The sequence below is a fragment of the Labeo rohita genome, chromosome 7, assembly GCF_022985175.1.
Source record: "Labeo rohita strain BAU-BD-2019 chromosome 7, IGBB_LRoh.1.0, whole genome shotgun sequence".
In the NCBI taxonomy this organism is placed as follows: Eukaryota; Metazoa; Chordata; class Actinopteri; order Cypriniformes; family Cyprinidae; genus Labeo; species Labeo rohita.
The window spans coordinates 35,215,681-35,243,529 of NC_066875.1; the positions used below are offsets into that span (position 1 = coordinate 35,215,681).

At 36.6% G+C, this 27,849-nt stretch overlaps 2 protein-coding genes across 16 annotated transcripts; one reads left to right on the top strand and one right to left on the bottom strand.

The window, feature by feature from the left end:
- The first annotated feature begins 66 nt into the window (after positions 1-66).
- On the top strand, positions 67-13,289 carry cd99l2 (CD99 molecule-like 2). Of its 8 annotated transcripts, none has more exons than XM_051114111.1 (12): positions 67-376; positions 2,964-3,014; positions 3,435-3,482; positions 3,668-3,730; positions 4,581-4,688; positions 5,261-5,341; positions 6,600-6,659; positions 8,154-8,225; positions 8,338-8,406; positions 8,522-8,641; positions 8,730-8,795; positions 10,262-13,289. In XM_051114111.1, the coding sequence occupies exons 1-12, from the start codon at positions 316-318 to the stop codon at positions 10,321-10,323; spliced, it is 861 nt and encodes a 286-aa protein (XP_050970068.1). In that variant the 5' UTR covers positions 67-315; the 3' UTR covers positions 10,324-13,289. The 8 variants fall into 8 exon arrangements, with proteins under 8 accessions (XP_050970068.1, XP_050970069.1, XP_050970072.1 ...); XM_051114112.1 differs by having other exon boundaries at positions 5,261-5,338; XM_051114115.1 differs by lacking the exon at positions 4,581-4,688 and having other exon boundaries at positions 68-376.
- Positions 13,201-27,701, bottom strand: mtmr1a (myotubularin related protein 1a). Of its 8 annotated transcripts, none has more exons than XM_051114094.1 (18): positions 27,356-27,701; positions 26,635-26,740; positions 26,265-26,288; positions 25,140-25,163; positions 24,739-24,804; positions 24,069-24,147; positions 23,891-23,985; positions 23,691-23,798; positions 21,499-21,600; positions 21,304-21,387; positions 21,021-21,170; positions 18,476-18,664; positions 18,019-18,204; positions 17,640-17,846; positions 15,552-15,644; positions 14,929-15,046; positions 14,665-14,837; positions 13,201-14,521 (listed from the first exon to the last, which is right to left on the bottom strand). In XM_051114094.1, the coding sequence occupies exons 1-18, from the start codon at positions 27,478-27,480 to the stop codon at positions 14,354-14,356; spliced, it is 2,097 nt and encodes a 698-aa protein (XP_050970051.1). In that variant the 5' UTR covers positions 27,481-27,701; the 3' UTR covers positions 13,201-14,353. The 8 variants fall into 8 exon arrangements, with proteins under 8 accessions (XP_050970051.1, XP_050970053.1, XP_050970050.1 ...); XM_051114096.1 differs by having other exon boundaries at positions 14,665-14,841; positions 14,933-15,046; positions 24,069-24,144; positions 27,356-27,699; XM_051114093.1 differs by having other exon boundaries at positions 14,665-14,841; positions 14,933-15,046; positions 27,356-27,699.
- Positions 27,702-27,849: the final 148 nt, after the last annotated feature.

Below are 27,849 nucleotides of genomic sequence, written 5' to 3' on the forward strand. Positions count from 1 at the left end.
ATTATTTATTTGTAGCTAAACCAAATATATTTGGTAGGTTCGCCTATTTGTAAAAACAGTGTATTCCAGCGTGTTCTAAGCAAAAAGCAGAGCTGAGCTTAAGGAACCGCCCTAAAGCCGGCGTTGTAACGTGATCTAACACGCGGCTGTGAATCTCGTGTTTGCTCATTCGCACTGCAGACTGTCGCGCAGGATTTTCTGCTCTAAGTCAAGAGCCACGACTCTTGAAATTACTCTTAGGCCCCAAGGGCAAATAGTCACATATACATCACCTACTGCCAATATTTAATCCCGGTGCCATTTCGGACTTTCAACATGGGAAAGAAGCTCTCGACATGGACGCTTCTAGCGGTCTTTTCTCTGCTGGTAGTGAAAGGTAAGCGCTGCGCCCCTCTTTGTTGAACCCGGTGCCATGCCTACTTCATCATTTTTGTCGGCACCGTAGACAAGCATTGATTTAAAGCATTTACACTCTGACTTTTATGTCGCGTCCATTTGTATGGAAAACACTGGGTGCAGGAATCACACAAATCACCGTGTTTGAGTTGCGTTTTAACATCTGTCTGGGTTTAGATCATCTGTCTGGGTCGAGCCATTGCTACGGCGCCGTGCATGACATCCCGAGGCTCAACAAATGATGTTTTCCAAATACGACAAATTAAATCGAGTTTTTAAATTTTGGGTTTATTGCGGGGTGAGACGTTCTAAATCTGTGCGTTAAGCATATTAATGAGGATGAGAAGAATATTACTGTTCTTGACTATTGAATATTAAGTGCATCACTAATATGTTATTTTGTTTCGCCTTACGCAGACATGTATTTTGGACTATTTAAAAAATATTGCTATTAATACATTTGGTTCTTTATTTAACAATGTATATCATTATTCACATATATTTAAATATCAATCACTGAGGTGTGTTTTGATTATGTTTCGCTTATTGCATCAATTAACATCGTCATTTATTTTATTTAAAAATTATTTGCTTGTAATGTAATGTTTTACCAATTCGTTGCAACCCTTATTTGCTTTTTCTAACGGCGTTAATCATGTATTATAGCCTGTCTGGGTTGGGAAAAATGGTACTGTTCAGTACAGCTTGCATTTAAATATATTCACAGAACAATTTTCACATAGTCTCCTCATCCTAGCACGGTACAGGTAGCCTACGTTGGGAGGCTTGGAGTCAGAGCGCATGCGCACATGAAGCCACAATGCGCCCAGGTACAGCATAGGAGTTTGGAATTTTTTGGAGACTGCGGAAGATAGGAAGATACCATCATTTTATGACAGGGGGGACGGTCCCCTCTGTTGGTGTGAGGCACACACCACTACAAAATGACAAAGGATATGAGCAAAATCATGAAAGCCTATAAAAAGAACGACTTCCTTTTCTGACAAAGGCTACTTTGAATATTGTTTCGGATCACGGATGATGTGCCTTCCACGTTGTATTGTATAAAAATCCCCTTACCTAACCAACTACTGAAATGAATGAGGAAAGCCAGCGTCTGCAGTTCTGGCAGAGGTAAACTGCTCCACCCCCTTTTCCTGTCAGCCACACCCCGCTGTTGTATATGTAATTAGATACATGTTTACACTCCCTTACCTGAAAACTCATTGTATATTTATGAGCATATAGTTTTACCACCGTTTTAGGTGTTAGGTTCATGTTTTGAAATGTTTTCATTTGAATTCTAATACATTTGTCAGTAATCTATTAAAGCCATGACATCTGAATAACCCAAAATGAACTAATGCACTGTATTTAAACCCATATCTATTGTGAAGAGGAAACACATCAGATAGATTAACTGCTGTCACATGATGTATTGATCACATAAAATTCTGCCAATGCTGAGCTGGCTTTGGCAGCACTGCATGAAGGGTAACTGTTGCTTTAAGCTTTTAGCTAAACCTAATATTCACTAAGACAACCTATAACTGAGCAAAAAAAAGAGAAACTGTCAGAAAGAGGGATTTAGAAAAAGACAGTGGGATAGACAGATTAAAAGAAACAGATAAAGAAATATAGACGTTTAAGACTGACCCCAGTAGAGTGTTGCACCACATTATCTGTGACCCAGTGCTAAAAATATATGGTAGACATTCATTGCGTAAGACATGGAGAGCTGAGTCTGGATTATTACAGAGGAAACCGTTTAGAAATGTACTACCAAAAATGACACATGGGGAAGGAATATTTGCAGAAACATCTTTGTTGTGTTGTACATGAACACAAAAGATTCTTTGTCCCTTTGCGCTTGAAGAATGCGTTGCTAAGCTGTCATTTTCTTGTCTTTGTTAAATGCAGCAGCAGCACTATTGTAGAATTTGTATCATAAAGCGTCTTTAGTAAACCTGGGCATCAGATCCAGTTTTAGCATTAGTGTCTATTAATCATCTGAGATTTTTATTATGGTACTGTATACTGCCAGTATTGCAAATAGGGCTCCCAGGGCTTATCTGCGTAAACAAAAGGATTAATTTATATGTAAGAAATGAGGTACAAAAGGCCGTTCTGCAATGTGAATAAGTCACAGTTAAAGGGTGTTGTCTGACATGCTTCGAGTACCTTACTGCTGTTATAAAACGGTTACTACACAATATAAATATTAACACTAAAAATTCATGTGTTGGTCATTTTTAATTTATTACACAAGTAATAATCAGTTTATTAAGATGAAATACATAATACATGGAATGGTTTTGATGCTATATTGTTTATTTTGCACAGTGGTACACAGAACATAACCGTGCTTTATTATGAATACATCACAGCTGCTGACCAATCAGAATCAAGGATTGGAAATAACCGTTTTATAATTATTTTTATATACATGTGTAGTGTGTGTTCAGGCATGATTTACATAAATATATATTACATGCGTGTTCATGATTTGAATAATAATTTAGTGTATGCTTATGCTTGAGCTGTTTCTTATTTTGTGTGTTTTACAGGAATAAGTCAGGGTCTGGACTTGGCAGATGCAATTGACGATGATGAACCAAGTGAGTATGACAATTATGATGATGAAAGCATGTAAGGATGACAGCAGTATTAGGGATTCGTAATACTGTACAAAACTGCCTTACACTGTACAAAACAAATCCTGTTCTTTTTTACAGAAAAAAGCTTTGGCTGCCGGAATAATTCTGTAAAATTATAGTGACAAAACGAAAAAAAAAAATTAGTTTAAAACTGTAACTTACAAAAAATGTTTACTGTAAACTATAAGATGACATGTTCTTTTACACTTCCACTGTACGTTTAATAGTATTTGACATTTCTTTCACCATAGTAAGGTAACTTACCAGTAAACAATTAAAAGTTTTGAATGTAGCAGTTTTAGTCTGATACACTGCATACAAAAATATTTTTAGTGTAGTGTCAGGTGGATTTTAACTTTTTTTTTTTTTTTTTTTTTCCAGCTCCCCCACCACCTAAAGTGGACCCAGCAGGTGGTGCAGGAGGAGCAGGTGAGAATAATCATTGTTTGTTGTAACTAATAGCACTGTAATAAGAAGACCAAATGCTGTTAAATGAGCTTTTCATAATTAAACAGTGCAACCATTTATCACCTTATATAACTTAATAACAATTAAATCAATTTAATACCTTATTAAAATCATCTGAAAAAAAATGACGTTCATTTGTTCAACAGTGAAACCCAGTCTTAAACCTGTTAAGCCCACAGTCAAGGAATCAGCAAAGCCTAAACAAACAGGTGAGAGGCTCTTACTATATCCCAGGTGTTTGTTCTACTTGAGATGAACATAAAGCAAATATCCCTACTAAACTTCCTCAGTAACCACTGGAACTATTAACGTCTTTAAGTGCTAAAACATGCGGGTTTTGTGTCTTGTGGTATGATGAGTCAGTAGGACATTTACCCTGATAGAAAGCTCTTAGAGCTCATATGGTTATATATGCGACTCTGGACCACAAAACCAGCCATACAGGTCCATTTTTTAAACTGAGATTTATACATAATCTGAAAGCTGAATAAATAAGCTTTCCTTCAATGTATGGTTTGTTAGGAAAGGATACAACTTTTTGACACTCTGGAATCTGAGGGTGCAAAACAAAAATCTAAATATTGAGAAAATTGCCTTTAAAGTTGTCCTAATGAAGTTCTTAGCAATGCATATTACTAATCAAAAATTAAGTTTTGATATGTTTACGGTAGGAAATTTACAGAATATCTTCATGGAACATGATCTTTACTTAATATCCTAATGATTTTTGCCATAAAAGAAAAATGTATCATTTATCATTTTGACCCATTTATCATTTTGGCTATTGCTACAAATATACTTATGCTACTTATTACTGGTTTTGTGGTTCAGGGTCACATATGGATGAAAAACATTCTGTATGGCGCAGTTTAGTTTGAAGATTAGCCTATTTTAAACAGTGAAAAATGTATACCATAAAAGAAAAATCTCACAAATACTTATTACAATCCTGTATTTTAGTGCTTACTAATCAGTCTTCATCATAGGTTTGAATACACAGCACCCTCTATATGTGAACTGCTTTACAATACTAACATATTAACTAACCTCCACTAACAGAAGAGACATACACTGATATGTTTGACGCCACCATTCGGCCAGACCTGTTGCCCCGAACACCCCCTAGTCCTCTCCGAACCTCTGTTCCCCCTCGGAAAGCCCAGTCTGGTTTGTACCGTGCTGTCAGTTCCCCTTAGAACCGTTCATCGTGTTTGTGTCCGTGTTTGTCTGCATGTAGATATGTGTGTTCAAAGCAGGTTTAAATGTAGGATGAAAGTTTAACAGTGTTCACTTTTGACTGAATGTAGTAATTGATGCAATCATGGATTATTTAGCATCAAATTCTGTAAATATATTCAGACAGTTGCTAATAATACATTATTAACATAATGCATACCTTTCATACAGTTCATAGCGAATAAAAATCATGGTAAAAGAAGTCATTGTCACAAGGACAGATTTCTGGTGGATGTCAACTCAAGTCCTTCTATAAATTTATCCAGCGTGTCTTACACCTCAACATCACAGCACATTATGATCACATCCTTTACATTTGTCTTCATTGTCGTCTTGACTTGTGAGATTGTGTGTGTGTTCATAAAATCTGAAGCATTTAAAAGCTTTGATTTGTTTGAAATGTTCTGTATCTGTTTTTCATTATCACTTAGCCATGTTAAAATAACAATTGGTACTGTGCATATTTCATTCATTACGTAGTGAGTAATTCTTTTGCTTGATAGGTCCTGAGGACTTTAATCTTGAAGATGCCCTGGACCCCGACAATGACATCAAAGGAAAGGGCAAAGGCTCTGGCAAAGGTGGTAGGTTTTTTTTGTTTACCTGCTTTTACCTTTTCCATATTTCATTTTTTGCAACTTTAAAGGATTAGTTCACTTCCAGAATAAAAATTTCCTTTTACTTACCCCCATGTCATCCAAGATGTTCATGTCTTTCTTTCTTCAGTCAAAAAAAGAAATGAAGGTTTTTGAGGAAAACATTCCAGAATTTTTCTCCATAGTGTGGACTTCAGTGGGATCCAATGGGTTGAAGGCCCAAATTGCAGCTTCAAAGGGCTCTACACGATCCCAGCCGAGGAATGAGTGTCTTATTTAACAAAGCAATTAGTCATTTTCTAAAAAATAAATAAATAAATAAAAAGACACAGTTAGCTCTTTGTCTGTATACTTCGGTTCAGAAAGTTAGAGTAGGGTGAAAAACTCAATCTCATTTTCTCCTACAAATTCAAAATTGTCCGACATCATTGTTTTAGCTTTTTTTGTAAAGTAAGTTTGACTTTTGCACGATCTCTTTGTAAACACTGGGTTGGTACTTCTGCCTACGTCACATGTGACCTTTCCAACATGAGTATGCAATGCATTAGATTGGACTGGTGCAAGATGAGCATTTGTAATCGTTTCGCTAGATAAGACCCTTATTCCTCGGCTGGGATCATGTAGAGCCCTTTGAAGCTGCACTGAAACTGTATTTTGGACCTTCAACCTGCTGAGCGCCATTAAAGTCCACTATATAAAAAAAAAAAAATACTGGAATTTTTCTTCAAAATCCTTAATTTCTTTCCAGGTAAAGAAAGAAAGACAGAAAGATTCTGGAGGTGTACTAATCCTTTAACACTAATAATGTAATTTAATAAGAATAATGATGGCTTTCAACACAAATCTGCTGCAGAGCAGAATCTAAAACCTTCAGACAGAACTATCCCGCTAAACATGTTGCAATATAAAATAACTCATTCTGATGAATGGCTTAGGCCAAAATAAACGGCTTCAAAGCAGACTTTATTCTACAATCGGAAGAAAAAAGGAAATGGTGATCTGAAATAAAACCTTTGGACTCATGACACTTTCTCCAAAAAGAGATGTGAAAGCATGTTTTTTCCATTTTCTGTAAAAGCCTGTGTAATCTTGAAGGTCATCAAAGGGATAGCCGAAGGAAAACACCCAATAAAGTCAATAATATCGCCCTTACAGTCTATCACTGGAAACTTAGGCTACTATGTTGCTAGTCAGCGTGGATTAACTCAAGCTAGCCAGGCTTGATGGCATCTCCTGTCCCTGCCAGATAAAGACCTTGGAGGAGGGGGCCGTGATGGCGGCAAACCCAATAGCGGTGGAACTGGTGGTAAGAAATAGAGTAACAGCTTGGGAAACCCCTTCTGCCACCCTCTTCCTCTCTTCATCTTCTTGGCTGGAAAAATCACCCTTTGTACCCACAAATCGAAGCTGATCTCACCATTATTAAACCCTAATTGCTGTCTGATTTCAGGTCAAGGCTTTTGAGAACTGAAGCATTAACCTAGTGATCACCATGGCTCCTGATCTCTTGCATCTTGACTTTGCATGGATTTTGGTTTAATCAACCAGATCGTTTCATTGCTTCCTCTAGAGCAATAGGGCTGGGTGTTGATATAGATTTCACGATTCGATTTTGATTGACAAGCTTTCGATCGGATAACATTTAGTTACAATCTCAATTGAATTCAATTTTCGTTAATTTTTTGTTTTATGTATATGTATGTTTAAAATATTTGAATTCATTTCAGTTTTTCTTAAGGAAAAGTAATTCTCTCTGAACTACCTTTACCTGGTACTTTACTACTATATTTAACAACAGAGATTAAATTAAATTGCCATTTATTTTTTAGATATAATACATACTTAAAATATAATAATTATTTAGATAAATTTGCTTATAAAAACATTTGAAAACATTGAAAAACACATCTCTGCTTTCGAATTTGGTTGTCGATATATAATCATTAAAACAATGATTTTTTAAAACACATTTTCATGACAGATTTATTGAATTATTCATTATACATAACTGTGACATCTTTAACCCCTTAGCGTTCCAATGTTTCACCCACAGGACGTTTTGCATTGAGTTAAATTTGACAGGAATGCTAAGGGGTTAACGAGGTTAAGTAAAATACAATTAATATCAATATATAGTGCATGTATTTATCAAATGTTCCTCTTTAGAGCTATTTCTTACTAAAATAACAAGCTATGGACATTAACTGGCTTTCCTGAGGTGAATGTTACCTGACATATTGTTTGAAGTCTGTTTCAATTGTTCATGAAACCCTGGGCGACTGCATGAGACATGATACATTTCTGTAAGTTGTACTGTGTCTTTCAACATACCTTTCAATTTGTGTTCATTTCGTGCTATAACTTGTAGTAAAGTGGAAGATAATCATTTGCGTTGAACTGTAAGTCAAGAGTGTGTCAGAAGAGCTTTGTGCAAGGTAAACAAGATAGCGCCATCTAGAGGAAAATCCGAGTAATAATAGTGTAATACGAGTAATAATTCACTTTAATTACAACCAGTAGTATAGCAAATGAAACATTTTGTGGAAATAAACAGAAAACGTTTGATTCGCCTTCAGAATTATTAAATCAAATAATTTTTTTGTCCCAGCCCTAGTCGTCAGCTCAGCTTTCTGTTGCCTGCAGTTTTGGAGTGCTGGGGTTTTCCTCTTTTGGGGTCACAAAAGCTTTACCTTAGTTTAGATCACTTGGGTCTCTTATAGGATTAGTAAACTAAACACTGAGCCATCCTTGAGTACTTCTCAAGTTGTCCCCAGGCTAATGGTCTTTTCTAACTTTTCAGGTAATCAATTCTCAGATGACGACCTTGTGGATGTGGGCAATGACAACTCCTACAAACCCGACAAAGGCAAAGGTGACAAGCTTAAACTGCCTGACAGATCCTCACATTGTGGGACATGTCAAATAAAAGAAGTAATGACTGGCCAACTATAGGAGTGTCATTTTAAATGTTCATATTTCCACAGGTGGAAAAGGTGGAAGTAGTGCCGGAAGCAGTGGCGGCGATTTGGATCCTGCTGATGACAATAACTACGGTAAGATTGTGTTACTTATGACAGTACTTATGGCTATTAGAATAGCACTTTATACAGTGTTTGCTAATTTGGTCCAGTTAAATCTTTTAATAGTGGCCAATGTGTTCATTCATAGATACCATGGCTGAGACTGGAACCATCGCTGGTATTGTGAGCGCTGTTGCTATGGCTTTGGTTGGTGCAGTGAGCAGTTACATCTCCTACCAGAAGAAGAAGTTCTGCTTCAGCATACAGCGTAAAGACAAACACATTTCCTTCTTAATTGTACCACACGGCTTGTATTTTTTCATTTGGTCATTATCATGTGCTTTATCTCTCCACAGAGAGTCTAAATGCAGATATGGTGAAAGCAGATGCCCCAGATGCTGTAGTTGCACAGGAGCCACAAGGTATTGACCCCATTTATGTTGCATTTATGTCTTCATTTAACTTTTTTGGTGACATTTAAAGGGTAAAGTCGCAGATTCTTAAACATATTTGTAGTTACAATGTCCGTAGTATAAGTAATGAACAGTGTGTATTTTTTAATTACTTGCACCAAGATATCACAATTATTTGTCAGCAAAAGTTCATACTTCCCCATTTTGCCAGTGGTGAATTGTATTATTTCCTTTTTTTGTTGATATTTCATTCGTTCTGTTCACTTTTATGAACAATTGTGGTCTAAAGCCCAAAGTATACGTGTATGCCAGTGTATCTGTACAGACGTTCATGTAGCCTTTCAACATATACTCGGTTTGATGTTGTGCATGAATGCAGGCAGTCAACACATGCGCTCTAGTAAGCTTCATCCATGTCCAGTGTCTGCTCTATTTTTTTTCCTTAAGTTGTGACCAATCTCTTTAGTTTTTTCTACTGTCAAAACAATGACCCGGGGCAGTGTTGCCACCTTGTGGAACAACTGATTATTGCAAAACAAATTCAATGCACATGTGCGACCAGCGCCTAAAAGTCTGCATGGTTACAAAAATCAGGTGGTGTGCATACAGCAGTGTTAATTTCAATGCCGAATAATTTTTCGTCAACAACATTTATTTTACAGATGTAAACATGACGATAACTAACTAAAACTCATTTTGAATGACAAAAACTATTATAAACAAAAATCTATTGATCTGTCTGCTTGACAGAATGAAGAATATGGTAAACAAGTTGTTATAAAGAATGCATAATTAGCCTAACATTGGTATTTAATTGAAAAGAAGACCATGTTCTTGTTCTTTATGAGAAGTGGTTTTATTTCATTTCAATATAAAGGCATGTTGTGTGTCACCGCGGTTAAATCGGTGTCTATTGTGATATAACCTTAATATCAAACCTATAATGAGTTTGATCATTTTAGAGAAATGCGTAATAAATGCATTAGATTTTAGCTGACTAAATTTAGAGATTTAGTCGACTAAAACTAAAACAATTCAGATGACTAAAATATGAGTAAAACTAAATGGCATTTTAGTCAAAATACTATGGCTAAAGCAAAATCAAAATTTGCTGTCAAAATTAACCCTGGCGTTTAGTACACGCATACTATTCTGATGATGAAATTTGCATTATACGCTGACCCTCGCGTGTGAATAAAAAGTGAAGTATACATTAGGCTTTAGACTGACTCAGTGATGTGGATGTAGTATGGTACAAAAAAGTTTTCGGTTATGGATGCTATTGTATAAGTATCCTATTCGCTAGCACATTTATCATGTACAATTTATGTTCAATAACAGACTTTTTAGTTTAAACTTTTGTCAATTTAGTCCCAATTAGTCTTTTAACTCAATTTAGTCCTGAAGTTGTGATCTGTTTACATATACACTTCATACAATGATTAATAATTGCATTATTTTCCTTCCTACTGCAGTTCAACAAACTCTTCTTCAGCCTCCCAACGCTGAGCCGCCGACAGAGGAAAATGCGGTGTAATCTGAAATCCATCACCCAAACTGAAGAGGGCGCAGTTCTAAATCGTTGTTCTCCAATTTGAATGCCACTGTATTTCCCAGCACATTTGCACCAGAACGCCCTTTTTGAAGTACCAATATGACTGTTTAAATCAACCTTAAACATAGTATAATACTTTTTTTTAAATTCTATTTTAACTGTTCACATGCAACAGTGTAGTAAGCCTGTTTGCAATAATATTGCTATGAAACGGAAAACACATAACAACAAATTTTAGCATGATCTGCCAAGACCCAAGAAATCACCCTTGGGTCTTTTTACAGAGGCCCATACAAAGAGTCCCACACATACTGCGCTACAGTCTTTTTGTTTGTCAGTTTAGCTTATCATTCCTATTGTGCACAAATGCATATTAATGAACAGTGAAATGAGTGATTAATCCAAGGTTTACAAAATCAGCTGATTGGATAATCATATAAACACGCTTTTAAAGGTCAAGACTGTTTTCCTTACGATTTCACGGCGAGACAGGCTTAACAGATCAGTTGCTGTGATATCTGCAATTGAAAAAAAAGATGAAGGATTTGTTAAGGTTATTTTGTGTTAACATGATCTGTATATATTTGCCTTGCTTTCACAGAGCAATGTGAAAAGATTGTTACACATATATGCAGGTTTTTGTGTCTTAGCGAACTTTTTACTAGAGTGACTTTTTGAGGAAAAAAAAAAAACGACGAACAAATGAAGTCAAAAACTAACCAACAGCTGCTTCCTTCTAATTTGCTTTAAAAAAAAAAAAAATGAAACGATGACTAAAATGGGTATAACTGTGAAGATGTGACGTGTGTTGATGAAGAAGCCGTGTTGACTGCTTTTGTGCGTGTTAGTTTGGATGTCAGTGGTTGCGATTCCTTCTTTTAAGGAATAGATTGATTCGGCGAGATCAGGATGAGTAGATACATTAGCGTGAAGTAACTCGTGGGTGAAAGTAACCGACGTTTTGTGTTGTCATGTTAGCGCAATACTTAAGCAGTGTAGTAGGTCTCGTATCGCTAATTCTGATCCATTGCCTTTTGTGGGGTTTTACGGGATTAATGTGCTTGTATATGGCATACTGTTTCCAAGTTTGTACTCAAACCGTTGTATTAGTGTATCTCTATTTACACTTGTAGCAGTAAATGTACATAAATGTTTGTGCCCCCCCACTCTTTTTTGGATTACGGGGAGTAGTTTTTCGCCCTAGCTTAGTGTTTGTATCGTTTGTAGCATGTTTGAGCTTTAGCTTCGAGACTTTTTAGAGACCTGTTACGCACCCTCGCTAGTTTTGCTATTGCCTTAACGAGTCCCTAGCTGCTTTCCCGTTTTGCTAATATTCCCACTTCATTCGGCGTTTGTGCCACAGAGCTTGACCAGACCCTTCTGATTTGGAAGGTCACCATCCAGAAGTAGCAAACAGAGTTAGCAAAACCGGATTAAAAAGCGGCTCAGCCCTTACCATCCTCTCCCTCACTTGAGATGCTCCAGATTTTCCTGTAGCTGTTGTTTTTCACTGTGAATTCAGGTGCACCTTTGTTACCCCCAACCCAAGCCCTCGCCAATGGTGCTTTCCTTCCCAATGCCTTACCACGCTAACATTAGGGAAGACACACTAGCTTACTAACACAGCACTAACCGTCACGACCGTTAGAAGGGCTGCCTCACTTGAATGTCTACAAACAAGACGTACTAGGTTGCGTACGTTGTTCCAGTTTGAAGGTGTGGTCACGTTGTCTGAAATTTCGCGGGCAAAAATGCTGACTGAAAAATTCCTGATCGCTTGCATTTCTGTTGAAATTAAGCCGAACAACAGTAAATGTGACCTCACTTTAACACTATATTGCAGTTTGAACACTTCTGAAATATTGTGAATTCACATACCCAAGATAAAGCATATTTACAAGTCTTGCTAATGGAAATGATGTCAGAGACATATCGGCGCAGAATGTTGCCTGGTACTTTCCTTTAAAGGCACGTCCTACCAAGGCTTTTGTACAGTGTCTGGGGTGAAAACCAACCAAGAGAATGTTAGCTGAATGTAACTCTTTTTACTGCTTTGGCTACCAGAACAGTGTAGCTTTTTTGGTGCTGCACTTGTCAGAAATGAAGAACACCAAAGATGTGATGGTTTTGCCTATTTGCATGTTCTTTGACTTTGGTGTGAGTCTAGTGATCCAGTGGAATGAATTTGAAACAGCTGAGTGAAAGATACAACAGTCTAGGTTAAGGCAAATGTGGAAATTCACAAGTGTCTTGAACATTTTCGACAGTGTCATCGCCTGTTTGTGTTGAACTGCTTCCAGATTTGTTGCTTGGACGCATTATGTGACTGTTAAACCTGCCTAGTTTCTTCAGTTGACCTTCTGCATTTCTGGGTACTAGTAGTTCATATGGTGGATGTTGCATTTGTAAGGATCTCTGGGCTCTCTGGTGTCGTTCGGCCAGTATAGTTGCAATTTTGTCAAAACAAAGGGTGTCCGCGCTGAAATGTACAGATGTGCATGTTTTGGATTCTAGTTGTAGATATTAAAGGTTTTTCTTGTGTACTGGGTTTATTTATTAACTTAAAAAATTTGTTATTGGAACATGCGTTTCTGAAGTGTCTTGATTTGCACTGCCAGTTTAGTTCTTGCATCATGGTACTGCCACAGATCAGACTGAAATGCTGCAGGTTTATCTGTCATTGAATGAATTGAAATTCGGCTTCGATGCAAACCTCAGAAATATTGATTTTCAGCACAAAACCTCACAGTTTATATCAGTGCCTGCTCACTCAAAAACAGACTGTGATGAAAACGCAATTAATTACACAGATATCAACTGGCAATCCTCTTCTAGACATTTTAATATTCAAATGTACTCAAATTTCACTCTGTATCTCACTGGTTATATTTGGTGGTAAAAGATCAGCATAAAGAAACCCAATAATAAACAGTTTATCTTGTCTTTGATTCCTTCCGATTTATTTTTCTTCAAGTCAGGTTGCAAGTTTCACGAGTCAATTTTAAATTTATTTTAACAGAAGTAAAAAATGTGCATGTATAAAGAATAACAAGGGTTGCACAAATACAAAATACACTCGTAAAAGAAAAAAACAAATACACAATATATAATTTTTAAGGTGCATTATAATTATCTGAACTGTTGACCATTTGTAAAGTCAAAACAGCCAGAATTACAATTAAATAGGAATGGTGTAAATATGGGAGCAATTCACAGATAAAAAATTTCGTTGCACTTGCTTAATCAAACATGGGTTGAGATATATATACATACAGATGGTCCCTATTTACCTTGTGTAAACATAAATTTCAGTAGTTCATGAAAGTACAGTAGTAGTGCAGTAATAGGGTGTGCACATTAAAAACTATTTCCACTTTCATACTAACAAGTGCTACAGAAAAAAAGAAGACAAATGCAGTATGTGGTTCCAAAATGGCAGGATCGGAACAGCAATATTTAAAACCCCTATTGCTTAGATAAAAATTAATCTAGTAAAATCTAATAAAACATCTTAAAACTTAAACATAATACAAACACATTCATATGTAGGGTACAAAGAAGCATTAAAAGGTTGAACTTGTATTGGCACAAAGGCAGGCAATGCTGAGGGAGAAAGGAAAAGCTATTACACAAAAGATGATGCTCAAACTTTGACTACACACAAATAAATTATTAAAACTTATGTTAATAATTACAACGCAATTAAACACATTAAAATACTGGCCTATTTTTAAACCTCCATCACAATCAAAAGCTTTACTGCTTATCTGATCAGAAGGAAGTGAGAGCACTTCCACACATCAAAAATGAACCTGAATTGTATAGGAGACCGTCCTCTTTTTGGGTGTTCATGCAAGTTTTCACATGTGTATGTGCTGGGCCTTTATACATCCTGCCCAAAGCATTATCCAGTGAAAAATGACTAATAGATTTGGACTTCACATTACTATGTCTACTGTAACCTATAGATTCCTTCCACACATTCTGTTAATGATGAATTGTCTAATGCACTTTACACAGAGGTGTGGAGAGGTGTACCGCCACGTGGGGGAGAATATGCATGCTCTGATGAAGAGGAGATCGAGCGTGATGAAGATACTTCTTTCTGTAACTCCTCTACCTTCCTCTGTAGTTCTGCACGCAGATACAGCAACTCCTTCAGGTTCTGGTGCACAGGCACCTGGTCAAAAGTGAATACACAAACCACATTTCAGTTTCCTCAGAGAGCTGGTGTCAGCTGGTAAACCAGAAATCACTTGATTCTACTAATTAATTAAAAATGCATTGTTTAAGCTTTGGTGATATGTTGAGAACATTTTGCACCTGTGGTCTCATGCGGGGGTTCCAGCGTACATAGTATCCAACCCACAGCTCCAAATGTCTGAGACTGGCCAGAGGGTACAGAACATGGTTTTCATAGTCTACATAGAAGGGGTTGGTGAAGTCCTCTGGCTGGCTATTGATGTAGGACCACAAAGACACTGTTTTACTGTTCACTTCCTGAAAAACAAAAAGAAAATTTTAGCTATTACATCTCTAGTCCATCAAAACTACTACTACTTCCCCCCAGGGTTGGCACAGTGGTACATGCCTTTTCCATTCGCTCCTGTTCGCTGTTGTAAAGGAATGTACCAAACAGGCAGCTGTAGAGGTGATCCAGGATGGTGATGAGGAAGAGCTCATTGAACTCAAAGGCGGTGGGAAACTGAGAACATATTATAAAGACAGCCAAAGTGAGTTCAAATGGATAAGGCTCAATGATAGTTCAGTTCATTATAAATATACATTTTACTAAATGTGAACTTGGACCACAAAACCAGTCATAAGGGTCAATTTTTGGAAACTGAGATTTATACACCATCTGAAAGCTGAATAAATAAGCTTTCCATTGATGTATAGTTTGTTGTAGGACAATATTTGACCGAGATACAACTATTCAAAAATCTGGAATCTGAGAGTACAAAAAAATAAAAATAGAAAATTGAGAAAATTGCCTTTAAAGTTGTCCTTAGCAATGCATATTACTAATCAAAAATTAACTTCTGATATATTTATGGTAGGAAATCCTTTTTGGCATAAAAGAAAAATCGATAATTTTGACCCAAACAATGTATTTTTGGCTATTGCTACAAATATAGCCATGCTACGTACGACTGGTCCAGGGTCACAAATGGAAATAGTGCTTAGATAGCAAGAAAGGTGCAGCTCACCTGTCTCATCATTTGCCAAACACAGTCTATGAACTGCACAAATAGAGGCGAGCGCTCAGAGTTTGCATGATTTTCATCTCCATGACCAACACGCTATGATAGAAAGACATTTTTTAAAAGAAATTAATACTTTTATTCAGCAAGGACACATTAAATTGTTCAAAGTGACAACAAATACAAATAAATGCTGTTCTTTTGAACTTTCATAGAATCCTGTAGAAATTAGACTGTTTGAAGAAAAATATTAAAAGGATAGTTCACCCAAAAATGAAATTTCTGTCATTAATTACTCACCCTCATGTCATTCCAAACCTGTAAAACCTTCATTCATCTTTAGAACACAAATTAAGATATTTTTGATGAAATCTGAGAGCTTTCTGACCCTGCATAGATAGCAATGCAACTGACATGTTCAAGGCCCAAAAAGGTAGCAAGGGCATCAGTAAAATAATCCATGTGTTTAATTTTATGAAGGTACGAGAATACTTTTTGTGCACAAAGAAAACAAAAATAATGACTTTATTCAACAATTTCTTCTCTTTCCTGTCAGTCTTTGACGTGCGTTCATGAGAGAACCACAGCATGTTTCTTTACACACAAAAAGTATTCTCGTATCTTAATAAAATTAAGGCTAAACCACAGATGTCACATGGACTATTTCATCGATGTCCTTACTACCTTCCTGGGCCTTGAACGTGTCAGTTGCGCTGTTGTCTATGCAGGGGCAAAAAACTCTTGGCTTTCATCAAAAATCTCTTAAAGGAGAATTTCACTTACAGAACACATATAGTAACAAAAATTTACTCACCCCCTTGTCATCCAAGATGTCCATGTCTTTCTGTCTTCAGACGTAAAGAAATTATGATTTTTGAGAGAAAACATTTTAGGATTTTTCTCCATATAATGGACTTGATTGGTGCCCCAATTTTGAACTTCCAAAATGTAGTTTAAATGCAGCTTTAAAGGGCTCTAAACGATCCCACCCGAGGAAGAAGGGTTTTATCTAGTGAAACAATCTGTCATTTTTTCGGAAAATAAAAATTTGTATACTTTTTAAGCACAAAAGCTTGTGTAGCACAGGCTCTGGGATGCACGTTCGCGACGCTATGTGCTATTGAATCAAGTTGAAAGGTCACGCGGAACATAGGCGGAACTACAGACCCAGTGTTTACAAAGCGAACACGCAAAGACTAAGAAAGTGCAGGCACAGATGATGAACTTAGAGGTGATATGTAGTAGTGATGGGAAGTTCAGATCATTTTACCGACTCGGACCTTTGAGTCTTGTTTAAAATGAACGAATCTTTTTTCGAGTCATTTCGTTCATTTTGTTCATTTTAGCAAAATATAATTAAAATGTTACGTGTTACTTTCCTAACACATCTACTGCTCTACATCTACGAACGACTCAAAAAACCCGAAGACTCGAAACAGGTGAACTAATTCCAGTACAGAACCTAATAGGATGTTGCGCATGCGTGACTGAACAAATCACTCCCTAAGATGACTCGTTCTTCCTGAGTCACATTAAAGATTAGTTCAAAATGAACAATCGTTCAAGAACGACCCATCACTAATTCGTAGCATTGTGGATGCGCATCCCAAAGCCTGTGCTACACAAGCTTTTGAGCTTAAAAAGTATACAATTTTAATAAAAAAAAAAAGACAGACGTTTTGCTAGATAAGACCCTTTTTCCTCAGGTGGGATGGTTTAGAGCCCTTTGAAGCTGCATTTAAACTGCATTTTGGAAGTTCAAAATCGGGGCACCAATGAAGTCCATTATATGGAGAAAAATCCTGAAATGCTTTCCTCAAAAAACAATTTCATTACAACTGAAGAAAGAAAGACATGAACATCTTGGATGACAAGGAGGTGAGTAAATTATTTGTAAATTTTTGTTCTGGAAGTGGAGTTCTCCTTTCATCTGTGTTCCAAAGATGAACAAAGGTCTTACAGGTTTGGAACAGGTTTCATCCCTTTCAGTAGCAAAACAATTTCAAACATTTCTAACACTTGATTACATGCCTGATTACATTCAGTTTTCTACCCCACATATATAAGTTCTCTTTCACACTCAGCCATCCTCACCGCAGCAAACTTGTGTCCGAAACTGATCCATTCCTTCTCCAGCAGCACCTGGAAGCCCCTGAGAGTCCTGTAGTATGAATCCAGCATCAGCATGGCCAGAGAGGTGAGCTGAGCTGTGCGGTCCCAGCCATCACTGCAGTGCACCACCACAGAGCTCTTACTCGACTCAACCTTATCTGCAATCCGCACCGCACCCGCAAGCAAAAGCTAGAAAGAGAGAGAGTCATTTTCCTTTAAAAGCATCTAAAGCATCTAATCAGCATCTAATCATTAAAAGCATCAAGAGGTTTCAAACATACGCTTATAAAGAATGAGTATGAGAACAAGACTATCTATTATGAAATGATATTGTAGAAATAAAGATTAGAGTTGTGTTTACCCGTATGTACTCCAGCCAGTGTGTGGCATCTATGGCTGAATGCCAGTGGTGTTCGTCAATGGAAGGGTAGACTACCTCCTTCAGCTTACGCAGAGACTCTCTCATAACGTGAATGTTTGGGATCTCCAGGAAAGTCAGCTCCATGTTGGGATAGAAATTCTCATTCTCATAACCTCCATCCTTAGCCTGAGGCAGGGAACAGCAGAAAATTGGTAGAGAACATTCTTGGTTTCCATTTATATCTCCTGACAGGATTTTCACATATACATTAGCACAGATGGCTACTTAATAATTCAACACTACATTTGCGGAAAACAACATTAAGTGTGAGAGAGACATATACAAATATTTTCCCTACATGTCCCCTAAAAAAACTTAGCAGCATGTTATTTTCACTGTGCAACACTGATGAACTTACCTGAAAAAAAAAACAACAAATCAAGGAAATCACTATTACCTTGTGATTATGAGCCACAGTGTTCTGTCGAGCATCAAATATGGTGAGTTTATGAGACTGTGCATTGGCATCCATGATGGTCTGAAGGTAATGCTCATCCTCCTTACATCGGCGGTCTGTTGGGCCCACCATGGGCTGACTACAGCGAACTATAGTGGCTTGAGTTTCTGGATGGATCCATGAGAGGACCTGAAAGAGAAAATGAGCTACAGGAGTCCAGAATGTTTTTTGAAAGTTCACATATCAACTACTTCAGTAGTAGTTTTAAGGGGTCATTGGATGCCCATTTTCCACAAGTTGATATGATTCTTTAGGGTCTTAATGAAAAGTCTATAATATAAGTCTATTAATAAGCTTTAAATGCAAATGAGCTCTGCTCGCCCCGCCCCTCTCTTCTCTTTGTGGAGTGACGAGCCTTTACTTTAGCCGCATTCAGCCGCTAAACTTGCTAACTAGCACATTATTAGGAAAGGCGATCGCTAAGATTCATAAAAAACCCCTCATATTCACTTCTGCTGTAAGTAAAGCTGAATCATGAATGATCTGCGCGAATATAGACGGATATATGTAGATCGGGAGACGCATTCCCTTCACAAACAAATGCAATCCACTGCATCTTCAGCGGCTCAGATGTCGGGAGTAAATGACGACCACTATGCTCATTATTACATCCAGCAACACAACACCTCAATCGCTCAATTCTTGTCTAACTTACATCCCTGCTCCGGCATCGAAACACGGAGGTTGGACTGTTACAACCGATCGGAGGTAAGACGCTCATGTCAATCAACTATCGTGGGAGCGGCCTCTGTGGGTGTGACGCCACAATGACAGACATCTGAGAATGGCTCGATTAAAAAAAAGGAATATTATTTTTACAGATTAATTAAAAACCACTGCATGGATTTTTATCATTATAGAGTAGATTTGTACATACACTGCCAACACACATTAATGTTCAAACAACATGTAAAAGTGAACTTAGCATCCGATGACCCCTTTTAGACCTTTTTCCACCATTTTAATGCATCTAAAACATTCAGTATTGTTTACTTCATTTATATTTTTGTTCATTTGTTGTTTCAGCTTTTTTGTTTATCTTTTACCACTGACCACCTCAATTATTACTGGTAAAATTTCACTGGTTTTAATATTGAACAGCATTTGAAATTAACCAGCGCTTGGGTAAAAATGCCACCCAAAGTGAAGAAAAATACCTCAATTGTCATCATAGAGCTTATAGGATTAGTTCACTCCTAAACTCAAATTTCCTGATAATTTACTCACGTTCATGTCATCCAAAATGTTGAAAAGAAATTACGTTTTTTAAGGAGAACATTCCAGGATTTTTCTCCATATAGAGCCTACAGGTTGAAGGTCCAAAATGCAGTTTCAGTGCAGAGCTAGTGCAAGATGAGCATTTGTGGTTAAAAATGATATTAATTTGGATTTTTAAGAAAATCACTGATCGTTTCACTAGATAAGACCCTTTTTTCTTGGCTGGGATCATGTAGAGCTGTTTGTTGCTGCATTGAAGCTGCAATTTGGACCTTCAACCTGTTGATTCCCATTAAAGTCCACTATATGGAGAAAAATCCTGGAATGTTTTCCTCATAACCTTTATTTCTTTTTAACTGAAGAAAGACATGAACATCCAGGATGACACTGGGGTATTTTCTTTTTTTTTTAAAATTTGAAATGCATTTTATTCCTATGTTGACAAAGCTGAATTTTCAGCAGCTCAGAAATCATTCTTATATGCTGATGGGGTGCTCAAGAAAAATTACTTCTTATTAACAATGATGCAGACAGTTGTGCTGCTTAATATTTTTGTCAAAACTGTAGTTGTTTTTAGGATTCTTTGATGAATACAAAGTAAAAAAAACAAAAAAAAACAGCATTTATTTGAACTGTACATGTCTAAACTGTCTTTAAATGTCTTGAAATATTTACTTTCTTTAAAACAAAACTAAAGTGTCTGTATTCACTTTATCTGAGGGCCATGTGATCAGTGTGAAATGCTGACAACCCTAGACTGCAATGTGTAAAATCAAATATGTGACCCTGGACCACAAAACCAGTAGCACGGGTATATTTGTAGCAGTAGCCAAAAATACATTGTATGGGTCAAAATTACTGATTTTTCTTTTATGCCAAAAATCATTAGGATATTAAGTAAAGATCATGTTCCATGAAGATATTTTGCAAATTTCCTACCGTAAATATATCAAAAGTTAATCTTTGATTAGTAATATGCATTGCTAAGAACCTCATCTGGACAACTTTAAAGGCGATTTTCTCAATATTTATATTTTTTTTTTTTGCACCCTCAGATTCCAGATTTGCGAATAGTTGTGTCTCGGCCAAATATTGCCCTATCTTAACAAACCATACATCAATGGAAATTATTTATTCAGCTTTCAGATGATGTATAAATCTCAATTTCAAAAACAGACCCTTATGACTGGTTTTGTGGTCCCGGGTCACATATTGGAAAAAAGATGATTTGTAAAGAAACGCTGCACAGACACACACGCTCACTTACTGGTATGCGATGTTTTACTCTGAAAGAGGCCACTCGTTTGATCTCATCCTCTTTAATACTGGTTGGGGTGACGAGCAGAGCGGGGTAAGTGTCACACACTTCATAATTACTGTTGATCTTACTAATGGTCCAGCTCTCGTTTGGCAAACCCTGCAGACAGTGTGGAGACAAGGGAAAAAAAATGAGGAGAGAACTATATAAAGACTAAACAAAGCCATATTATTCTGAATTAATGTATACGGTTAGACAAGTCTGTTCTTTTTCAGTGCAGTGCACGTCTCACCATTCTTTTATACTCTGACACTGGATCATAAACCTTCCATCCATCCACTGGAAACTGCTCTTTGTATTGAAAGGCGAATAGGGACTAGATAAGAAAATGGAACAAATGGATTGTGGAGACATGAACCAGTTGCACTTTAGTAATTACTGACAGATCCAGTGGCCAATTACAGCTCTGACCGGAGCCATGACATACCAGTTCTTTGGACAGGGGGAAGGCATACTTGGTCAACACCTCCAAAATCTCCAGGTTACTCTGTTCTTCCTTTTTATAAGCAAACCTTGGACTCCTCATATCCTATTTAGACAAATCAGAAAACACTGGCATGGACAAATTGCAGTTTTTGAGGCTGAAATGACACCAAATTGCATCAGATCTATTTTCCTTTTAATAAGATTAAAATTTCATGCGTCAGACACAAATAAAAACACAGAGCATTATGTTCTCTAAAATACTAATGTAAATATGGATTCACAATGATATTTAAAATATTAGTAAGCTTAATATATATAAAATAATCATTTAGTGGGTACTTGCAATTGGGAGGTGGCTGTCCTGAACTCTAACCCATACATTTTAATTTATGAAAAAGATATTAAAATAATTTTTAAAGTAAAGTAAAAAAAAAATATCTACATTTATTTTCTATTTTCTTTATCATTTATGAAACTTTGTGTAAAAAAAAAGTCCTGCATTTTTGTGTCACTACCAAAATGCTACCAATATGTTTTAGTTCACTGGCTGAGACTGATTTTAACTACACCCCTACATTCACGATTAGGAAATATTTATGAGTATATTTATACTCTCTTATATCTTCATGGTGAGTAGATAGGCCCCATCATTTTGAGGTGAATGTGTCCAAAAGTATGAAAAATCTGTGTGTCACTACCAAAACACCATTATTCTATAATTAAACACTTTTTTTGGGAGTTATTACATAACATTTAGTTTTTATATGTGTACAACTGTTCAGAACTGTGCTGATTAGCATCTTTGAGCTAGGTTCAAAAGTATCTAAAATTGTCACTACCGTAACATTTGGTAGTGACATCTTTGTTTTTGTTTTTTTTTGAGTATTATCCCATTAAACTGTCACTTCCATAACAGTCACGTCTGAAACATGTCGTCATTGTTTCGGTAGTGACAAAAGGGAACACATAATCCTTTATTTGGGGGAAATAAATAAAATTTTAGTACAGTTATGCATTTTTTTTGTGTTTTAGTATGTTTTAGTAGTGTTTAAGTATGTGGGCTAAAATTCTGTAATGTGATGTGGTTGCTACCAAAACATTACTGTCACTACTGAAATATGCAGTCACAACCAAAACATGGGATGTTTTGTCAAAAATAAAGTGTACTGAATTGTCAACTAAGATGTTATGATAGTGTTTGGTTCAATGCATATTCAAACTAATGAATCCTTAACTTTGAAATCAGTATGATCAACTTTTTGTCTTTTACAAAGAAAAACTAGATTCAAAATACAACAAATCTTATAAATCACACTTGAAATATTGTTAAAGTTGCAACTGTTACTGATTTACCTCTTTTCTCTGTTCTATGTCTATTCAATACAGTGTCGAAAAAAAACGCCCATCTCATTTTCTTCTCTAACTTCAAAATTGTCCTACATTGCTGCAGAAGTACCAACGTTCAAAGAAGATCAAATGCCCTTTACAAAAAAGGTAAAACAGTGTTGTAGGATGATTTTGAAGTTGAGATGGGAGTTTTTTGATATACCCTAACTGCATTGACCTGGGTTACACAGAGATTTTGCATGTGTGTCGCAGAGGATAGACAAGAGGAACGTTTGAGGGTAAAAACTATATAAATTGTACTTTTTTTTTTGGAGGGGGGGGGGGGGAAATAACCAATCGTTTTGCTAGATAAGACCCTTCTTCTTTGGCTGGGATGGTTTAGAGCCCTTTGAAGCTGCATTTAAACTGTATTTTGGAAGTTTAAACTCAGGGCCACCATAGAAGTCCACTATATGGAGAAAAATTCTGGAATGTTTTCCTTAAGAAACATAATTTCTTTACGACTGAAGAAAGAAAGACACAAACATCTTGGATAACCAGGGGGTGAGTAAATTATCTGTAAATTTTTGTTCTGGAAGTGAACTACTCCTTTAAGTGAGAAATATATTAAGTTAGTAGCCAAACAGGCTATAGAATACTGAAATCAAAAAACAAGATGTATCAGTGGAGCTGATTATGATTATTATTTCCAGACAAACAAAGATGCTTTGGGCCATGAATCAGCGAAGATAATAATTAATCCTGTAGACAGACTCTGTGTTTAATCCAAACACTGACACCGAGCTCTGTTGTTGTGGGTGGATGTTTACTATGACTAGAACGTGGGTGGATGGTGTTGCATCTGACCTTACAGACGATCTCCATGCCACTAGTATTCTCCCCAAGACTCTGTACACTGATAGTCTCCAGCCTGCTGATGGCACCCAGGTTCACATCCAATATGAAAGGAGAGTCCTGCAGAGACAGATAGAATAAGACATCTTTTTAATGTCATCATTCAGGCATTTAACACTACATCAATCTTGACAATATATCAATCTCCGTACCCGTTCTAGACTAACAAAGTAGAGTTTGTAGTCTGTGACTGTGAGTGTGCCGGTCACAGCTCCAGTGAAAGGACAGATATACATCACATCTTTAACTGCAGAGACAGAAGATAACAAATGTTACCCAACACCACACAAGCAGAAACAGGAAACAAGAGTCACAAATGAGCCGACATACCAGTGGTTTTGACTGTCTCTCCAGGGAACAGAGGGACTTCATCCATGGGTGCCTGCTTTCGTACATCCTTGAAAACCTGCTATAGAGTAAAAAGACAAAACACCTCAAAATTCAAACTGCAGCTATTTTATTCTGCTAATATCTATTATATACACTACCCTTCAAAGTGTGGGGTCTGTAAGATTTTATTAATGATCTCTAACGCACACCATGGCTTCATTTATCTGATCAAAAATACTATAAAAACACTATTGTGAAATAGTATTACTATTTAAAAAAAAATGTTTTTTATTTTAATATATTTTAAAATGTAATTTATTTGACGCAAAGCTGAATTTTCAGCATCATTACTCTAGTCTTCAGTGTCATATGATCCTTCAGAAATCATTCTGATATGATTTCTGATACATATTAATGCCTTATTCTGCATGGTTATATTTCAGATCACTAAATCCTACCCCATACTTAAGCTTAGTATTAATTATTTCAAAAAACATTTTTAGTGACCCCAAACTTTTGTAAGGAGAGTATTTTTTCTTAGAGTAAAATAGCTGCTATCTTAAAGTCTGGGCTGATGTAAAGGCTTAACAAAGGGCTCGACAGCAGTACAGCGAGTGGAAACAGAAGAGAGAAGTAGTAAGCAAGTAGTGTTGAAAATAGAGAAACTTGCCGTGGTATGAGACGGCAGTTCATAGTCACTGTCAAACTGACAGCCGTCTTCACTAGAGTCCTGAGACTGAGCTCCGAATGCAGAAGAAACACAGATTATGCGACAGAAAGAAAGAAAAAGACGAGAAAGAAAAAGTTTGTTTAAAAAGTCCCTGTGGTTTTAGTGTCTGTTTTTGGAAAGAGAAAGAGAGAGAATGCAACAAAGATAATAGCTGCTCTTTAGGGTTGATAGGTCATATCCTCACACAGAGACAGGAAGTGTGATTTAAGGAGGAAGAGAGAACACACCAAAAAACATACAGCTGCTCAGCCATCACTACTACATCAGAGGATCTGAGCAACTAAATAATTCAAATGTGCGTGTTTCAAAACAGATCTCAGATTTTTGATCTTTTGCCTTACCCTCAAGTTTGGCCTCCTGGATACCTGGAGATCACACATAGACATTAGACAAAAATGAGTAACAAACACACACTTGTACATGTAGGCACAAAAAAGGCACGCAGACGTAACACACACTAGACTGAATCTTAGACAAAATGTCAAGAATGTCCAAGTCATATTTTACCCCTAAATCAGAAGAAAATTACATTTTGCAAGGAAAAAATGAAGCCTATTTTTAGGACCATTAATACTTTATACTACCTATACTGTAATGTAAAAAGAAATCTCATTCTCATTACTAAGTTAGCAATTATATACTATTTAAATAGTATACACACACTACCTTTCAAAAGTGTTGGGTCAGTAAAAGTTTAAAACGTTTTTTAACTAAATTAATACTATCAATCAACAAGAATACATTAAAATGATTGAAAGTGAAAGATGTTTACATCATTACAATAAATAATTTTTTTTTTTTAAAAAAATGGTGTTCTGAATCTTAAATTTTTTTAATTTTCATTCAATTTTTTTAAACATTCAAATGTTAAAAAAAAAGGTTTTAAATTGTAATAATAATATTTCACAATATTACTGTTCTACTGTATTTTTTTATTCAAATAATTGCAGCATTGGAAAGCATAAAAGACTATTCCAGCGTTAAAAAATCTTGCAAATGGTATTTTGCTATCTTGGACAAGTTTTACAGAACATCGCATAGCATTCAGATTTCACTAAAATGTGCATATAATGTGGTTAAAAATGTATATTAATCTTACATTTCATTTCTGTAAAAAGATTTGCATTACAAAGAACTTGTCTGAAAATAGGCTTCATTTTTATGCAAATTATAGTTTCCCATTTTTTGTTTTGATAAAATGCATTAAAATATGACAAAATAGGACATTTCCTCATTAGATTCACCCTTTAACAACTCGATAAAGCATAAACAAGGGCTTACGAACAGAAGACAAACACATAACAAAAAGACAGTGTGCAAAAAACCATACTAAACACACACAAAGGTAAAGCAGTGGTTTTATATTGGTAGTGTTATATATAATTTCTAATTTACAGCTCAAAGCAGGTCAAAGCATTGATCCTGTTAAAGCAAACTGACAAACACCCCACTTCCATCACCCTTACCCTGAAATCTATCTTCTTCCCAACCTGTCGATCAAAACACAATATCATAATGGCTCAATCTGAGACAAAAGAACTTAACACTGGGTCACATTTATTTTGAATACCGTGCTTCTAAGCTTAAATATAACATTTCATATAAACATAACGTCAAATTTACTCAAATCAATATTTCACTTCCATATATGTTTACTTATTTAAAAAGAGCAGAGTAATAAGTTGGAATCACGTGCAGTCAGTTGGCCGTAATCACAAAACAAACCCGTTCATGGGTCCTTATCACTCCTCAAGGGTTTATTTTGTGGTAAAGACCAACTGGCTGTACATTATCTCTTACTTATTCTACACAACAGAGTGAAAAACATTCTCTAACCTTGCATTCACGAGCAATGGCTTCTGGAGGGACACCACCAGAGATCTGGCTGGAGATAGTGGCCGCTATCAGCTGTTTACACCACTCCACATGAGATCCAGTAGGACTGTGTCAGAAAAAAACAACAACACTCAAGCAAGTGCTACAGTCAATGCATCTGCCATTAGCTGTTATTATGTGAAGCTACAAGCTCCACAACTGACATAGATGCATGTATTAATGTGCAGTGCTGACATCCTGTGGTCTGTGGACTAAAGATGACAGATGGCAATACGAGGTCAGAGAAATGTGTCGCAGTCTAAGCTCTTTTTTGGTGATAAATGCAACAACATATACTGAACTACTTTCATCCTCGCTTTAAAAATGCTTTAACGTCTTATTGTTTCAGTTAATGTATCACTTCTTGCTAACACAAGTAATAGGCTAACGTTACTGCCTGAAAATGATGATGGAAAGACGCGTGCTGATAGTTTCGGATGGATAGAAAATATTTAACAAGAAAGAGTTTTCATATCAGTGTTATCCGAGTAGAAACAAACTAAAATGTACAGTACATATACAGGTAAATATGTTAACAATAGATATATATAGGACGCGTCCATCTCTCCATCACAACAGGCGTGCCTGTATCGCGCTTGCGCGTACACCGTAAATCGCTTTATTTATGAAAAATACGTATATAATTGTATATTTGAGCATACAACCCAGTCTTGTAAGTTACCTGTCTAATGAATCCACGCTGTCCTGTCGAGATGCGGGGATTCCTCCTCCGAGGTTACGCGGTTTACGCGGGACAGGCGGCAGCACCGGACTCTCCGAACCTGACGAATGCTGCTGTTTCTCCATTTCCCACCTTCCCAGCTCCGTCTTGTAAAATGTGAATGTCTTTTAGCTTCCTCTAGTCTGCTAGCGGAATCTCTGTGCTTAGGAAGTCATCTCGGTGGGGCTGTTCGTGTATAGCAGTCTGCGGTCGCCTCTCTGCTTCCTGTTCTTCTGCTGCCGCTGACAAATAGCGTTTCTCTTTATTTATGTCAAGGAAGCAGCCATGACGAAACCCCCCTGTCGCCATAACCCAAATTTAGATCGCTGTATTATATATTGTGCTTATGCATGTATATACACTACCGGTCAAAAGTGTTTGAACAGGAAGATTTTTAATGTTTTTAAATATGTCTGCATTTTTTTTTAAATTCAGTGTACAGCACAAACAGCAAC